Below are 19,085 nucleotides of genomic sequence, written 5' to 3'. Positions count from 1 at the left end.
TTCGGACTGAAGACGAAGAAGAAGAAGAAGAAGAAGAAGTAGAAGAAGACCATAAGGTGTCCTGAATTTTTTCTTCGTTCTGTTCCTGTTACTAACAACAAAACTGTGTTTTTCCTGTGGTGTAACTCCTTTTCTTATCGAACTGATTTTCGTCCAGTACTTCAATTGCATCTCTTACGTCCTTAGGTGCGATACACGGCCTACAACTTAACAAGCCTCAAGGACACTGCCTACCTAGCCACGCAGGAGGAAATAAATAGCAGTTGCATGTGGTAAGAGAAGTCGGAGCGTGTGTACAGTATCGACAACTAACCGAAAGGATCGTGCAAATAAACCAGCTTCACAAAAAGGAAATCTCCGCAGAAAAATGCGTGTCAATGAGACCAGTGCTGTACAAATGCAACCTACATTAAAAGAAATGAGAATTACTGAGTTTTCTCTCACATTACGCCCTTGGGGGGAAGTATTAGTTGTGTTGCTTCCCGCAGACGTACGTCTACAGATAGTGAAGGAACTGCCGCACACGAACTGCAGTTGTCAGTTATTACTCAAAAGAATTAGCAGTCCTAAATCACAATGAGTAACGTGGTTATCGAACAAAATTCGATCATTCCAGCCCATTTGTGAATAAACAGTTCAACATGAACAATGTTTACAAGAATTTAGGAACTGTAGTTTTAAGGACCACCAAACCGTGTGCAAGAAAGGTGTGTATCTCGGAGCATGAGCGCACAGCTACAGTCTGATCAAGGATCTAGGAGCGATGGTGGGGCCACGGATAACAAACGTCTCCCGCCATACAATTTTAACTCACTTGCCTATAGTAACAGAGCCCATAACAATGAACTGAGGAGTTATCATGCTACAGTTTAGAAAACCCATTTTTTTCTGTTCGAAAGAACAGTTAGGTAATTTAATCGCCTGGTCACGATGGCGACTGCTTGTGTTACTCATCGATACACAGGTCACAATTACCGTACCTGCTGCATAACTCGCCATATTCAGTGCGACCAAAATTCATCCTCTCACAGGTGAAAGTGTTACTTCACGTTGTGATAAAGCGATTTGAGTGTAGCCATGTTTGTCTCACCAGCCTTCTTAAACGAATAATGTCGCCACGATTTCATTGAACGACCCCGATTAGTGGATATATATTCCTTCGCATTTCCTAGGGTCTACTGTTGGCTGTTGTACCAAGGCAGTTCCTTCATGAAGGCTAAACACGTCTCCTGCCACAGTGAGCGCTCTCAACATAATCCTTACTTCCCCACCGATTCATTCTAGTGAGCGTTCACAACACGATCCTTCCTTCCCCGCCGATCCAGCGGAGGACCACCTAATTAATCTTATCAGTCCACCTAATTTAAAGCAGCCTTCTTTAACACCGCAACTCAAATGCTTAGATTCTCCTCTTTTTCTACGAGGGTGTGCTGAAAAGAAAAGCGTCCGAATTTTTTATTCTCTTCTAAATATCGGTTGAACCTTTAAACGTCGTGCATATTACTCGGTTGACTTTACCACTTCGCAATTGCTACCCTCTGCGTGGGGTGTAATGTAGCTGTGGCGATCCGTTGTAACACTCCACCCATCACTTATCTGGTTTTGGCGTGTGTTCACCCCAGCTAATTGACCAACAGATCAACAGAGTGCAAAACTGCCGCAATATCGGATAACGCAAAATAAAGTAATAAGCCCCTGTGACTCCTCATTGAACTGCGGTGGCAGTGTTGACATCAATTGATTCAGAATTGATCACTTTTAATTAAAAAGGGGTGCACATTGATGTTATATTCAGCTATGGAACACCAGATGAAAATGTTGAACATAAAATTAATTAATAAAGTGACTTGCGATTTCAACTACTTGTTTGAAAACAGATGCAGTCAATTACCACAAATTTAACTCCCAACCTTCAATCATCACATTAAAAGACTCCCCTATGAGGCAGTGGTAATAAATTGCGTTTGCGTGGAGTAAAGTGCGATAACTAAAAAGTAATTCCTATCGACTGACCCAGGCGTAATACGAAGTGCGAGAAGAATTCTGCAATACACGGCCCATGAAACCCTCGAGGAAACCTTGCTGACATGATCCAACAAATTAAGCAGTGGCCGGAGCTGGCGCAATATCACCTAATACAGCGTGGAGGAGCGGTGTCATTGTGCGGACGTCGGCACACCTCGTGGTGCTGCAAGGCTGCGCTCGTCTATTCACTCCTAGCTATCTTACTCAGTACATAGCTGAACCAAAACTTCCTATCTCCAAGCTCAATCGTTCCATTTGCTAAGTACTAAACTGCAGAGATGCTCACTGTTTCTCAGGCAAGCTGCGTAAAGAACGCCACATCCGCACTCAAGGCAAGCTTGGAGCAGAACAACACTACGAAGACTTCTCACAGTCCTTTCTTCGCCTCAGTTTCCCCTCCAGCAAAATCACTTACGCCAATTGCAGCACAAGTTGCGTTGATTATGCGTCGCTTCCCAGCGCCAACCAATGCTTGCTCTGGGAAGTGAACAAATTCCCACAAAACTTCCCTTCCTCTCACCTTATGCTATTTAGCTCCTCCCAGGCCACCCATCAAGGTTAGCGTCTGCACATACACCAATTTTTCCGGAATTCTGACTCCCAGGAGAGTACTTCAAATTCCGTGGTCCCTCGTTCCCATTGGAGGACGGCGTATTTCATTCTGTCGCTCTTCACCTGATTTACTTCAGACTCTGCAGACCGTGAATACAGCGTGAAGTTGCTATAGTCACGAACACGCGCATGTTGAGCTCTGTCGACCGCTCCACCGTAGCTTTGCGTGGCTTCCTCGCGTGTTTCGCTGAAAACGGGACGACAGACATTTATCAACAGGCGTAAAAGTTATCCGTCTGCTTCCCAGTACACCAGCATGGTCAACCACCCACTCACTGTCGCTCATCTTAAGGCAGCTGGAGGCCGCGCCCTGTTACCGCTTTCTCAGAGCTTGAGCCACCCTAAGCTTCCTATTGTCGCTTCCCTTCGCCGCTCCCCCGCACGGCCACAGCCAATTCTGATTACTTCCCTGGGATAAACTAGCCTCCAATAAATCGACGCATTTCCACAAAGTTTTCATGTCGTGTGAATTACTTTAAAACCATCACCCGACATTAAATATTCCAATATGTCCGTACTATACCCTCTACAAGATGAATTGTGCCTTGTCAGTCATTTTTGTTCAGCCCTACAGTTCGCTCAACGGGAGTTAGGTGATATTTAATGACTTCATGTAAGGGGCATAGTTCTTGCCATCTTACACCATAAGAAACAGTGTGCTGTAATAGTGTTACGAACTCGGCGAGTATGTCCACACATGGCGCACCCTCTACTTCAGCATGACAGTGCCAGACAGCACACGAGCGCTGAGACGTCTTCAGCAATCTGACGCCTTAGGATCACTGTCATCGATCATCCTCCATGCGGTCCTGATTGGCCCCATCAGATTTTCGTCAGTTCCTGAGACTGAAACAACACCTTCAAGGAATTCACTTTCAGTGATCAAGCGCTACAAGCAGAGATGAGGTTGTGGCTCTGTCAACAATCATTCTTCAGTGACGGTATGAACCAACTGGTCTCACGTTAGAAATGTGCTTGACGACAGGGATTGGAAATTAATACGTATGTGTGAAGAATAAGGTCGTAGAATGTTAATAACGCTTTTCTTTTTTTAGAAACCTTAGAAGTTTCCCGAAAAAATTCGGAGCCATTACTTTTCAACTTGCCATCATAGTTTCACACAGTCCATGTTTGACAACCATTACATTTATGTGCTCCAGACGTACATTCTCAGAAACTTCCCCTCAGATCAAGGCCTATTTGTGACAGTAATGGAGCTTCTTTTGGTCAGCAACTCCCTGTTAGTCTGTGCTTACCCGCCTCTTATACCCTCCTTGCTTTGCCCCAATTTTTTTCATTTCCGAGTTGGCGTAATGTCTCCACTTCTTCTGTTACGTATGGTCCCAAATTTGGTAAGTTTATCTGTAATCTCATGTCTGCTACTCTTCTAAAGTTTCATTCGTTTATTCTGTATGTATTCAATAGGTAACTCAATTCTGTCTCGCTTCTACTGATAACAGCAATATCATCTGTGAATGCCATTTATAGCCTTCTGGATGTTAAGTCCGCCCTGTTAGGCAAAACTGATTTTTATTGTACCCAGATATGTTTCAGCACCTCTGAGCCATTAGTATTCCTTTAATTGAAAACAGTGAAATGTGAACATACTTTCAGTGATGATTAATCAATGAAAATTATACTTAAACAACAGTTGTTTTTGTCATTACCTTAATTTCACAGTCTATGCTTATGTAGGACCGTTCGTGTATCATGATGTACTGGAGGCTTGTCAGCTGCAACGAACTTCATGTTTAAAACGTAACGTCCTTGCGTCAAGATATTTCGGGATTATATTTGGTATTAGTCAACGTTTTTCTTTCCCAGATAGTTTTATTTCTGCGTTCTCATGAGTCACTGAAAAGCACATACAAATGCTAAATGTATTTTCTAGAATATTGTTTGTAACGAACTCTCTCCATTTCTCTGAATATTGCAGTGTATTCATTCCTCTATTGTTAGTTTATGGAATAGGCTGTGGCTGGATTTTCTTATTTTTAAATCTGTTCGTATTGTAGTTCCTTGATGGTTGTGGGCCATTAGGTGGGTAGCAGTTGCCCTAGCGAACGTGAGTTCATATATGCCTGATCTGCTAAATTTGACTCTGAGTGTTTCTTGTGTTCCGAGCACACTCTGTGCTACGTCGTCTGTCCTGTACCCCTATTCGAAGCTCACGCGCGTCCACACGCGCGCACGCACACACAAATTCGTTCGCAGAATGGGCAAAATATTAAAAAAAGCTTCAAATAGGGTGTAGGACGGACGACGTAGTACAGAGGAGAGTGCTCGAAACACAAGAAACACTCAGATAAATTTAGCGGATAAGGCGTATATGAACTCTCGTTCACCAGGACAACAGCTACCCTCCTAATGGCGAGCGCATGCTCTGTTGTGTCCTGCACGTGCTTAATGTCTGTGTGCTGTTATTCTGTGTTAAGTTAGACTGTAATCTTTTATCTCAGTCCGTTGTATCTTCCGAAACAAGTATGTGAAACGTAAGTTTCTGCCGAGTTCAGTTGCGCGCCTTCACGCCTGTGTAACAGACGGCTCCGCGGTGATTTTGCAGACGGCGTTTGCGCGCATGCAGGACGCGGGCTTGCTGGCACGGCTGGCGCTGCGGAGCGGCATGAGGGCGCTGCAGGCGCAGCCCTTCCACAGACTCACGGCGCACCAGCTGTTCTGGGGCTACAAAGACAAGCTCATCAACACCATCCAGACTGTCATGGGGCCCTTCAATCCCGCCATGAGGAACCTCAAGGTCGGCCTGCTCCAGACGGTGAGTGCCCTTACACCAAGCTACTTTCGGAGGATCCAAACTCGGCTGCAGCCGCAAAATCGTGTACAAGCTTTATTCAAAGAAATATGGCAATTAAATCTACATCTACATGACTTCCCTGCAATTCACATTTAAGTGCTTGGCAGAGGGTTCATCGAACCACAATCATACTCTCTCTCTCTACCGTCCCACTCCCGAACAGCGCGCGGGAAAAACGAACACCTAAACCTTTCTGTTCGAGCTCTGATTTCTCTTATTTTATTTTGATCATCATTCCTACCTATGTAGGTTGGGCTCGACAAAATAATTTCGCATTCGGAAGAGAAAGTTGGTGACCGACATTTCGTAAATAGATCTCGCCGCGACGAAAAACGTCTTTGCTTTAATGACTTCCATCCCAACTCGCGTATCGTATCTGCCACACTCTCTCCCCTATTACGTGATAATACAAAACGAGCTGCCCTTTTTTTTTTTTTTTTTTTTTTTTTTTTTTTTTTTTCCACCCTTTCGATGTCCTCTGTCAATCCCACCTGGTAAGGATCCCACACCGCGCAGCAATATTCTAACAGAGGTCGAACGAGTGTAGTGTGAGCTGTCTCTTTAGTGGACTTGTTGCATCTTCTAAGTGTCCTGCCAATGAAACGCAACCTTTGGCTCGCTTTCTCCACAATATTATCTATGTGGTCTTCCCAACTGAAGTTGTTCGTAATTTTAACACCGAGGTACTTGGTTGAATTGAAGCCTTGAGAACTGTACTATTTATCGAGTAATCGAATTCCAACGGATGTCTTTTGGAACTCATGTGGGTCACCTCACACTTCTCGTTATTTAGCGTCAAGTGCCATCTGCCACACCGTACAGCAATCTTTTCTAAATCGCTTTGCAACTGATACTGGTCTTCGGATGACCTTACTAGACGCTAAATTACAGCATCATCTGCGAACAACCTAAGAGAACTGCTCAGATTGTCACCCAGGTCATCTATATAGCTCAGGAACAGCAGAGGTCCCAGGACGCTTCCCTGGGGAACACCTGATATCACTTCAGTTTTACTCGATGATTTGCCGTCTATTACTACGAACTGTGACCTTCCTGACAGGAATTCATGAATCCAGTCGCACAACTGATACGATACCCCATAGGCCCGCAGCTTGATTAGAAGTCGCTTGTGAGGAACGGTGTCAAAAGCTTTCCGGAAATCTAGAAATACAGAATCAACTTGAGATCCCCTGCCGATAGCGGCCATTAGTTCGTGCGAATAAAGAGCTAGCTGCGTTGCACAAGAACGATGTTTTCTGAAACCATGCTGATTGCGTATCAATAGATCGTTCCCTTCGAGGTGATTCATAATGTTTGAATACAGTATATGCTGCAAAACCCTACCGCAAACCGATGTCAATGATATAGGTCTGTTGTTCGATGGGTTACTGCTACTACCCTTCTTAAACACTGGTGCAACCTGCGCAATTTTCCAATCTGTAGGTACAGATCTATCGGAGAGCGAGCGGTTGTATATGATTGCTAAGTAGGGAGCTATTGTATCAGCGTAATCTGAAAGAAACCTAATCGGTATACAATCTGGACCTGAAGACTTGCCCGTATCAAGCGATTTGAGTTGCTTCGCAACCCCTAAGGTATCTACTTCTATGAAACTCATGCTAGCAGCTGTTCGTGTTTCGAATTGTGGAATATTCCATTCGTTTTCCCTGGTGAAGGAATTTCGGAAAACTGCGTTCAGTAACTCCGCTTTAGCGGCACAGTCGTCGGCAACAGTACCATTGGCACTGCGCAGCGAAGGTAATGACTCCGTCTTGCCGCTTGTGTACTTTCCATACGACCAGAATTTCTTCGGATTTTCTACCAAATTTCGAGAAAATGTTTCGTTGTGGAACCTATTAAAGGCATCTCGCATTGAAGTCCGTGCCAAATTTCGCGTGTCTGTAAATTTTAGCCAATCTTCGGAATTTCGCGTTCTTCTGAACTTCGCATGCTTTTTCCGTTGCCTCTGCAACAGCGTTCGGACCTGTTTTGTGTACCATGGGGGATCAGTTCCATCTCTTACCAATTTACGAGGTACGAATCTCTCAATTGCTGTTGCTACTATATCTTTGAATTTGAGCCACATCTCGTCTACATTTGCATAGTCAGTTCGGAAGGAATGGAGATTGTCTCTTAGGAAGGCTTCTAGTGACACTTTACCCGCTTTTTTAAATAAAATTATTTTGCGTTTGTTTCTGGTGGATTTGGAAGAAACGGTATTGAGCCTAGCTACAACGACCTTTTGATCACTAATCCCCGTATGTCATGATGCTCTCTATTAGCTCTGTATTGTTTGTGGCTAAGAGATCAAGTGTGTTTCCGCAATCATTTACAATTCGCTTGGGTTCGTGGACTAACTGCTCGAAATAATTTTCGGAGAAAGCATTTAGGACAATCTCTGAAGATGTTTTCTGCCTACCATCGGTTTTGAACAAGTATTTTTGCCAACATATCGAGGGAAGGTTGAAGTCCCCACCAACTATAACCGTATGAGTGGGGTATTTATTTGTTACGAGACTCAAATTTTCTCTGAACTGTTCAGCAACTATATCACCGGAGTCTGGGGGTCGGTAGGAGGAGCCAATTATTAACTTAGTTCGGCTGTTAAGTATAACCTCCACCCACTGTGAGGCAACGGTTGAGAATTTAGCATACTATTCAGAGGCTAACAAGACCTGAACCAGGTGACTTAACACAGTGAACAGTCAGCTCCCCATATGATCCCTAAGAAAAAAAGTCGCTTCATGACAACTAATGAGCATCTGCTGCCCAATCGAAGGTGAAATATAGGTAACACAGCGAACGAGCGAGCACAAACACTAATATATACAGGGTGTCTTACCTAACTCCGCCATATCAAATGGCTCTGGAACAATGGATATTCAAAAACGGTTTTCACCAACATGAACGTACGGCAGGGGCTTAGAAAACCAAATACTATACGAAATTTTAAAACGTAGACAAATACTAATTTCAACACAGACTTGTGTATTTTTAAATGTACACCCCCAATTATTTCTTAAGCAATCAGTAGCATGAAAAGTCACAAAAACCATTGCGTTGGTTTCATCGCAATACGTCAATTACATCCCGAGAAATTGCGAAGCGAATTTGACGCTTGAAATTATTGAAGCGCACTGCCAACGCACGTCCTGAGACTCGAGCGTGCACCTCACTCTGTCTGTGCCAGGGGATTACACAGTAGGAACGTATGCACAATCCACAAAAATAAAAAAGTAACACGTCCTACGCAAAGTTAAGTGTTTCAATTTGTAAATGTATGTTTATTCTAACGAAATGACAACTAGAGCTACAATTAGAGATAACACTCTTCAATTCGCTTTGCTACACACACTTACTAGTGCCCTGTCGCCCAGAAAAACTGTATTGTTGTGCATTACATCCAGCACAGGAAATACGCCCACATCTTGACCAATGAAACTGTTTCACGTCACCATATGTTCGCAGTGCCCTCAGTTTGCATCAATACGCATTTACAGACGGATAACGAGAGTATTGCACAGATCGTAGAGTTGCTACAGATATTGCCGCACACGCCGCAGTAATATGATGTTGCATATCATCTACTGTCGTTAGGGGTTCTTCATACACTCTCTCTCACTGCTCCCCAGAGGAAGAAGTCTAATGGCGCAAAGTAGGGGGACCGTATCGGCCATAGCACAGTACCTCCCAGCCCCATCCATCTATTTGGAAATATCGCGTCCAGAACGTCTCTGGCAACTTCTGCATTGCGTGTAGGACATCCATCATGTTGGAACCACATTGATAGACGCGTTTCCAATCCACCGAGGGCCGAACAGCACAATAACCCTGAAAGAGTGGTTCGGTGTGGGGCAGTGGAGGGGAGAAGTGGACTGCGGTAGTCGTCGTGGGGTTGTGGACCACTGCGGCTGTGGCGGGGACGGAGCATCTCCGTCGTTTCTAGACCCCCGGTTAACATACTACTACTACTACTACTACTACTACGCTCCAGCTCAAGAAGGGGCTAAACTATACCCCTTCAGGAGTGCCATCAATGAAATATGACCCAATGACGTGTTGTCACACAATGCCGCACCACACGTTAACACTCCACTGACGTAGTGCGTCAATTACGTCACGATTACCGGCTGCGTGAGGTGCACGCTTGAATCTCAGGGCGTGCGCTGGCTGTGCGCTTCATTTATTTCAAGCGTCAACGTCGCTTCGCATTTTACCGGGATGCAATTGAAGTGTTGCGATGAAACTGTCATGATTTTTGTGATTTTTCATGCTATTGATTGCATACGAATTAATATGGGGTGCCTATTTAAAAATACGCAAGTTTGTGTTTAAAATAGTATTTGTTTACTTTTTAAAATTTTGCCTAGTATTTCGTTTCCTAAGCCTCTGCCGTACGGTCATGGTGGTGAAAACAGTTTTTGAATATCTGTTGTTCGTCTAGAGATATTTGAGGTGGCAGAGTTAAGTGACACACTGTGTGTGTGTGTGTGTGTGTGTGTGTGTGTGTGTGTGAGGGGGAGTTGCTTATCGAACTAAGAAATGAAGCCTCCATGGCACTGTAACAGCCTATTGATAATACAGTGCACAAACTTTCAAATTAAATTATAAACTAAACATTGTTAGATCCTGGCACACGTGGCTGGAATTGGAAATGAAATGATGCTATTAGCTATGTCCACGTAAAATCCCCCTCCCCGTCTTTATTTTCTTAACTGAAGGTTGGAATTCCGCCGCACCCACGACGACGTGGTGACCATCACAAAAGCTCTACTGTCATTTCTATGTTGTTAGTTTCAGTAGAGGGCTCACCAGTACTAGCTTTGTCTGTGAGCACGTAAACCCAAATGGTGACAGAATAGTACAACAGACTAATGGAAAGAGTCCAGAGTACATGCAAGCGCAGGTAAGAGTTTAATTATCGGACTGTGCGAATTACCTTCGACAACCAAGACTCTAACTTGAAGTAAGCAACTTCGCGATCCCTTCGCCATGACTCGCGGATATGCGGTTTATTCTTACCATAATTCGAAGATTCAGGGGGGCAGTAACAGCTGACAGTTTTAATATCAACCTCAAAACCTCAGCATCCATGAACAGCCCTGGGGAAGAGCCCTCCCACTCTGCGCAGGCATAAGGTGTTCAGTTTCAGGCGAAGTGTTTCCTCTCTGCAACTCTTACAAAATGTCTATCTGCTATCCTGCTGAAAATTCTTTCTTCTTCTGACACCACGGGCTTTCTCAGCCGATAGCTCTACACTTTCAGTTCTCACCAACAAAAAGTCTACAACAATAACAATTTCCCTTCTGCGCAACATCCTACCATGATTAACCAGTACTGCACGCCTCCAAGATGGAGGTGGAACGCAGAACGTCTCTCCCCAGTTACAGTGGGTTCACGTTCCTGTCGATGACAAGGCCTACTGGTACACAGGCGCGAGTCTTCCTTTCCACCACAAAAATGATTTTGGTGAACTAACCCAGCACTGCCCTACAAAATTTAAACCTCCACTCCTGCTGACCTACTTCGAATAAAGCAAATTCATCTCTGCCTGAGTACGTCGTATTCCCCAGCCCCTTGCAGATTCATAGTTCTTTCGAAAGCATTCTTCCCTCTATTCCCCACAATGACAGCTTGCGGACTGGCAGAAGTCATCTTCAGTGCTCTGTGAGACTTCTATCTGCACATGGGCCACTCTCTCGTCCAGCCACGCAGACTACCTGTCTTAGGACCAAGCCTTTCACCTAGAAAACTTTTTAAGGGACGCTAGCCATTCGACACCCGCGCGCCTCGGGTTCCCACAGCCTGTAAACAGACTCACCTTCTAGAAAAACAGCACCTGTATCTCTTACCAAATAGAAATGAAACTGAGAAGTACTTCTAAATTTAAATATCATTGGTGTTTGTTTCATAATATTTGCATTTCCATGCACAGGTAGAAATCAGAATTTAATTTGGGTTGTTTAACTTGGATATAGAGCAGATTCGGAGAAACTTTTTCGCAACAGAATGAATTTAAAAATTGAGAGAAAGTCATACTTACGAGCTGCTGTTAAAACAAACCTTAAATACCAGTTTCGATCAACAGGTCATTTACATCTTCGTATATGGCAACGTCTACACCGAGGCGTAAAACGTAAAAGAACATTCGGAGGCATTGAAACTCCGTTAACAGTAAAATGGATCTATATGCTTCAGTGGAAGATGGCTAAGTAGGACTGGCTAGAGGAATTATATAGAAGCATATATAACTAGGGAAAGGTAACGTCTACAGGAAATTAATAGCTTTCAGAGCGCACAGCAGCGGTTGTATGAATATCAAGAGCTCAGGTGGAAAACCAGTCCTAAGCATAGAAAGGAAAGCTGAAAATTGTGAGGAATATATGGCGGGGCTATATAAGGGAAATAAACTTAAAGACAATATTATGCAGACAGGAAGCGGATAGGGATGGGAGGTGTGATAAGGCGAGGTGAATTTCACAGAGCATTGGAAGACCTAAGCCGAAACAAGGCCTCTGCAGTAGACGACAGCCCCTCAGATCTGCTGACACCGTTGGCAGAACCGGCAATTAAAAAACTATTATACCTGAAGTGCAAGATGTGTCATCAGATACCTTCAGACTTCAAAAAGAAAACAATAAGTCAAATACCAAAGAAAGCAGATGCTGTAAGATGAATATTACCGACATATCAGTTTAATAGGTCAAGTTCAATGAATAATGACACGAATTATTTACAGAAGAATGGGAAAACTGGCAGAGGCCGACCTCTTGGATCATCAGTTTGGATTCTGGAGAAATATAGAAACACCCAAGGTACAATACTGCTGACCCTACGACTTACCTTAGAATCTAAGTTACAGTAAAGAAAACCTACGTTTAAAGAATTCATCGATTTACAAAAAGCGTTACACTGTTCACTGAAATACGCTTTCTGAAATGCTGAGGGTAAACGGGAGTAAAATAAAGGGAGCTTAAGACTGGTTATAACTCGTAATGTACTAAGACGGCAGTTTAGGAGTCAATGGACAGAAAAGTGAGTCGTTTGGAAGGGAGTCAGATGGGGTTGTTTGCTATCCCCGATATTATTTTGTCTCTACATTCTCAAGCAATAAAGGAAACCAAACACAAATTTAGAGGAGTTACAGTTCAACGGGAAGAAATAAAAGTTTGTGGTTTACTGATGTCATATCTCTGTTGGACAGTAAATGACCGGGAAGAGCAATGGAATGGATATTGTCTCGAAAGAACGATATAATATGAACGTGAATGAAAACAAAACAAGGATAATGGAATGTAGTCGAATTAAACCAGGCGATGTTGAAGTAGAGGATAAAAAATGTACACAGGCAACGGCAAGAAAAGCGTTTCTCAAAAGGAGAAGTTCTTAACGTCGACAAGAATTTGTTAAGAAGTCGTCTTCTGAAGGTATTTGTCTGGAGTGCAGCCTTCTAAGTAAATGAAATGTGGGAGATAAGCCGTTTAAAAGAGAGAATACAATCTTTTGAAATGTGGTGCTATAGATGGTTGCTGAAGATTAGAAGAGTACAGCACGTACCAGATGAGGAAATACTGAATCGAAATCGGTAGAAGAGAAATTGACATAAATTGAGTGAAAGAAGGCTTTGATTGACAAAACACATTGAGACATCAAGGAATCGTGAATGTGTTATTGGAGGGAAGGGAGTGTGGTAAACAGGTATACCGGGATCAAGAGATTAATGACCTCAGATGTTAAGTCCCATAGTACTTAGTCATTTGACCTAATACAGTAGGCAGGTTCAAATGGATGAGATGCAGCAGTTATCAGAAGATGAACACACTTTGGCTGGATAGAGTTGATGCAAAGCATCGGACGAAAGACTGTACAAACAATTAAATTTGTGCGTTGTGTTGTTGTTAGTATTAATGAATTTACTGTTGGCGGAGATTTGTCAAACAAGAATTATTTTCATTTTTTTTTACGCCGCAGTATGAATCGTGCCACTTGGGCAGATTGTACATAGTTTAGTGGTACCTGATAAACAGTCGACTGAAATTAAAAAGGTTTATTCCGCCAGGAAATCTACGTTTCTCCGAATCATGATCTTTTAAAAATATTTCTAGGCTGTACGCAATCACCTATACAAAATGTAACTGAACAATCGTTTATGCGTATTCTCAAACAGTCTTGCGACCCCCTCTCACTAGTCAATAAGACTGCTGACAGCGACAATTCCTGCCTAGATGACTACCTCGTCAAGCTGTCAAAATACCACTAGTAGATGATTTTCACAATTGCGAGATACATGCTGGAAGTTATGAGCATCACTCTGTTATGAATATTTTTAATTTTTACACCAACCCTCAGTCATCGAAACACATACCTCTCATTTTTCGATATTGTCCCTACTTCCCCACTTCTTCTCATACATCTTTTTACACATGGTTCAGTAAGCCTGTAACCTTCCTTAGAGTGGAAGTCAGTTTCGGCTGCCCGAAGATCATTACGCATCGTTTTTTGGAGGTCCTCATGAAAGGAGCTGGCCTCGAAGGTCTTCTCACACGGAACCATTAAGACGTAAGTAGTGAGTGCGAAGTCGGAACTATAGGGAGGGTTTGGGGGTGGAGGGATGGGGGGGAAGGTGAAAGAAAGTGCTCAAGATTTTAGCAATCAAATTGCATCATCTCCTCCACAGTAACATCAGCATGGTTAAGTGCAGTCCACGATGAAGGTGTCTTAAGGGAGCAGAAAGCATCTGCGCGGTGCTGAGGTTCGAGAAAATCAACCATAATGCAATTGTTCCCATCACAGAAGACACTGCCAAAGACCTTTCCATTACATCACTCAGACTTTCATTTTGAAGGCTCATAAAAATGGAACCAACTGTCACCACATCAAAAAAAAAAAAAAAAAAAAAAAAAAAACAAAAAAAAAATCGGCAATAAATAGTTTCCGTCGTTTCGAAATCTCTGGAGAAGGCTTTAGATATCTCTTCTCTGAACTTCGACCAATAGGTCTCATGTTCATTGACTGAAGACAGGAAATTTTTGATAACTTAAGCTTTGAATCATTTCCTGTACTGAATTATGTCATAATTCAAGTTTAGTTCGATGTAATCTTCGTAGGCGTGTTTCACTTCTCTAATTCGTTAACTTTTACTTCCATACCTTGGAGGTCGCTATAAGGCGAACGCCAAGAAATTATCTCGGATGCCTGTGTTCCCATCGTAAGTCTTTCACCCATGTCTTATCACTGTCCATGCTGAAGTCTTTTATTTTTTTAATATATCCTAGGTTCAAATGAGGGAAGTTAATATCATGTTGTCAATTCAAAGTAAAAAAATCTGTGGACTACGATAATACAGACGGGTTTATTAAATTTTCCGAACTGTAGTTACAACTAAGATTTGCCTACGACGTGAGCGTCCCGCAATGCGTGGAATGTAGATCACGAAACAGTCCTTAAGTTGGTTCTTGCAGATGATAGAGCTTTACTAAAGGTGACGACAGAGTGTGGTTTCGTAACAGTATGTTAGGTACTTGCGGATACCGATGCCGTAAAAGGTCTCGTCCAACATAATTTTTAAGAAAATCCTGATCGTGTAAATTACACTGACCTTCCTTTTTTCTCCTGTACGTTTACTGATACATTTTTGATGTCTGTGCGTAATGTTCTGTAGGTTTTGCTTTTGTACCTGTAAAAATATCGTACACTTTTCGTTGGTTTCCTATATTAGGCTAAATGCGTAGGGATTTCTAATTTGGAGTCTTTCTCAGTTTGTCTTTGAAGCAGCTCTACAGGTGAAAAGAGTCGGCCTTCTTAAGTCTGTACATTGTGAACACGGTAGTATCAGTAAGCTAAAGAATGGATGTTGACTCACTGCAACTCGTTGTGCACTTTAATATTAGTTAGGAAACAATGGGCCACATCAGTACCTGTCGTAGATATCCCATGTCTGTTACTCCTCGTCCTTAAAAGGAAAGTTAGAACGTCAGGAGGTTTACCCATGTACTCACATGAGACCTCGTCTTGTAGTTAATAATCGTAAGAATTTTGCGCCAGAATGCTAGTCCGATCTGTATGGGTGGTACTGAAGACCAGTCACGCGGGTATTGCGGTATCAACTAATCCCAACGCTACAGCTTACAGGAAACATGGTTGGTGCTGTACTACAGTCTCTGTACCGAACTATTGGCCTTCTCCCGGCTCAGAACACATCGCATCAACTGAAGTCACACTGAAAACAAAATTCAACCGAAGCTCCGTCTGAAAACGTGACAAGGTGCCTAATACGAAACTCCGCAAGTGGTGTGTAGCGCGAAAATGCAAGGAACGTAGCTAAATTACACACCACCATCGTCACCGATCGTTTGGATAAGCAGGAACCCGCACTTCCTCCGTGCTTAGAACAATTTGTTACGGTGTACCTCGGACCTTAAAGGAAGTTACTTGCTTATTCTTCGAAGGATTTACATCTTTTCATCCCAAGACGCCGGACAATGTATAACGGACGGTGTACTGTACCAATATTTGTAAATTCATTTTCCGTCCGCTTATGGAAGGAAGGAAAAATGATCTATGTGACAAAATGTAAGCTTCTGTACGCGCTTGAATCACTAAACTTACTCTCATCGTACCTGTGGAAGGGATAATGTTGCGACAAGTTCTACGTCGAATACAGATTCTCTAATTTTGCTCTGCATTGTGCCCCTGAAAGTAAGTTGCCTTCAGTCCAAAGAATTTCTTTTCAGTTTTCAAGGTACCTCCGTTAAATTTCAGAATGGGCCTCTCATACAATTTACGAGCATAGCAGCACTGCTGTTGTATATAATTTATCACTCCAAATACTGTCGCAGCAACTGTAATGGTACTTCCCGCCTTCGGCTGATATTATTACTTCTTCTTTTCGCTAATGTCGGCTATTATTCTATTTTTGCTTGAGCACAATGTTTTCAATTAATTCTTCTTCTAGGTTCCATCCAACCAACTCCAGGAACTACTACAAAATCTTTGTGAAACAACTATAACAATATGAGGCCCCTACACTAATACTGAGAGATGAAGATGGAAGAATGACACAGTAACAAGGAAACTGCAGAAATCATGGCAAAAGAATTTTACAAACTTCTGAATTGCGAGGAACCCAAAGAACCCTTACAAATCAACATAGATACCCCAATAAAAACCAAACCTAACAAACTAGACCCTCCAACTTTCCAAGAAGTAGAAGAAATTCGTAAAGAACAAAAAAATTATAAGGCATGTGGAGAAGATCAGGTTTTTGTTGAAATGTGGAAATATGCAAGTGACACAGTCAAGACCTCCTTACACATGCCTCTAACAAAAATTTGGGTAACAGAACAATTTCCCGAACATTGGACCACAGCTATCATACACCCACTACACAAAAAGGGAGATAAGAGCAACCCAGACGACTACAGAGGCATCTCTCTCCTAGATTGCACATATAAAATTCTATCCAAGATCATATATGAAAGAATCAAGGAGCAATTAGAACAGGAGTTAGGGGAATATCAGGGAGGTTTCAGACCATGGAGAAGCTGTGCAGAGCAGATAATTAGTTTAAAATTGACTGTGGCATACTACAAGAAACGGAACAAACCTCTGGCAATAACATTTGTAGATTTTAAGAAGGCATATGACTGTCTCCACAGACCTCCAGTATTAAAAATTTTAAGAAATCTAGGACTCGATCCAGAACTAATTAAAATAATACAACTCACTCTAACCAACACCAAATCAAAAGTGAAGTTTAGAGGAGAAATTTCGGAACCATTCCTCATAAAAACAGGCTTAAGACAAGGTGACTGCCTATCACCATTACTTTTCAACTGTGCATTGGAATACATCATGAGATAATGGTACAAGGACAATCCAAAGAGGATAAGAATTGGAAGTGCAGAAGATATTAGCTTAAACTGCTTGGGATTCGCTGATGATCTTGCTCTCCTAGCCAACACCGTTCAAGAAGCCAGGCAACAAGTGAAATCACTACAAGAAATAGCAGAGAAAGTAGGCCTTAGAATATCATTTGAAAAAATGGAGATTATGCTAACTGATCCACCACTTGTAAACAAAATTACAATAGGAGAACAGGAAGTCAAAATTGTTGATAAATTTAAATATTTAGGCGAAATAATAACATACAATCTAAATGATAAGCCATCATGGCAAAATAGAATAAAAAACTGAACTATGCAAATTACATTACCAAAACTACATACAACAAAAAAACTATCTATAGATGCAAAATTAAAACACTAGAAAACAGTTACACAACCAGAAATAATATATGCAGCTGAAACTATCTTCAAAACAACTAATACAGCAGAAATTGACAGAATACTAAAAATAGAAAGAAGAATAATTAGGACATGTATAAACAAATAGTATAAATTAAATGGACATTGGAGAATAGCATCAAATGAAACAGTATATAAGAAAATACAACCAGTCATGAGCACAATCAGGAAGAAACGCATCTCATTCTTTGGACATCTGATGAGAACTCCAGAAAACAGAATTAGTAAAAAAATAATACAAAAATTGTGGAATAGCAAGAGCGACATTAAATGGATCACATAAATTAATATATAAAAGAACTTCAAATTACAGTAGATGACCCAAAAAAGAAGACAGAGAGAACCAGAATACTGCAAGACCCGCAAACCAGACTACAAATGAAAATCAATAAAAGCAGCACAGGAAGAGTTGTCTCAGACGAAGAAAGAAAGAAAATATCTGAAAGAATGAAGAAATATTGGGCAGACAGAAGAGCAAAACACCTTTCATATAAGAATAGCCTCTAATAATTATATTACCTAAATATATTAAGTTATTGTCGAACCAAATTGTATCCATGTGTAACAACTTGTTTAGAACTACGTATTTTTGACTACAGTGGTCCAATGAAGGCCATTAAATAAATAGTAATAACTAGGTTCCATCTATGCATTAAAATTTGCAGGTAAACTTGACCCAAAAATTAGTAGTAGACGTCACTTTCCCCAGTGAGTGTCATACTATTTTCAGGGTCAGGGCCTTATTTCTATCAGTATCTCTTCGAAAAGTATGGTGAGAGTAAAATTCAACAACAATAATCGAAGTTTTCGTTTCTTAAAATTTTTTTTGCTTATGGAGTACCCCCACATACTTATTGAAGGTGTGCTAAAGGACATTTTCAGGTTGTGGACCCTACATAGTCAGTAGCTTTTTAAGAAATAAGTTTTTAATATAATTCAACAAAAATAAGGAATTTTAATTTTTCTCTGAGTAGACATAATGTAAGCCCTGCCGCTCCCACATGAACATCAACAAAAGCAAAACAAGGATAATGGAATGTAGTCGAATTAAAGTCGGGTGATGCTGAGGGAATTAGATTGGGGAATGAGACACTTAAAGTAGTAAAGGAGTTTTGCTATTTGGGGAGCAAAATAACTGATGATGGTCGAAGTAGAGAGGATATAAAATGTAGACTGGCAATGGTAAGGAAAGCGTGTCTGAAGAAGAGGAATTAGTTAACATCGAGTATAGATTTAAGTGTCAGGAAGTCGTTTCTGAGAGTATTTGTATGGAGTGTAGCCATGTATGGAAGTGAAACATGGACAATAAATAGTTTGGACAAGAAGAGAAT

The 19,085-nt window shown here is 41.8% G+C and overlaps 1 protein-coding gene across 1 annotated transcript in view; it reads left to right on the top strand.

The window, feature by feature from the left end:
- The window catches only part of LOC126419253 (lysosome membrane protein 2-like), a 384,735-nt gene that overhangs the window by 231,360 nt on the left and 134,290 nt on the right, over positions 1 to 19,085 (top strand). The window contains exon 6 of the mRNA XM_050086410.1: positions 5,201 to 5,410. Within this exon, the coding sequence (XP_049942367.1) occupies positions 5,201 to 5,410 (210 nt within the window). The remainder of the gene's footprint in view (positions 1 to 5,200; positions 5,411 to 19,085) is intronic.

Source organism: Schistocerca serialis, chromosome 9 (assembly GCF_023864345.2).
Source record: "Schistocerca serialis cubense isolate TAMUIC-IGC-003099 chromosome 9, iqSchSeri2.2, whole genome shotgun sequence".
Lineage (NCBI taxonomy): Eukaryota > Metazoa > Arthropoda > Insecta > Orthoptera > Acrididae > Schistocerca > Schistocerca serialis.
This window is presented reverse-complemented; position numbering and strand designations above follow the sequence as displayed.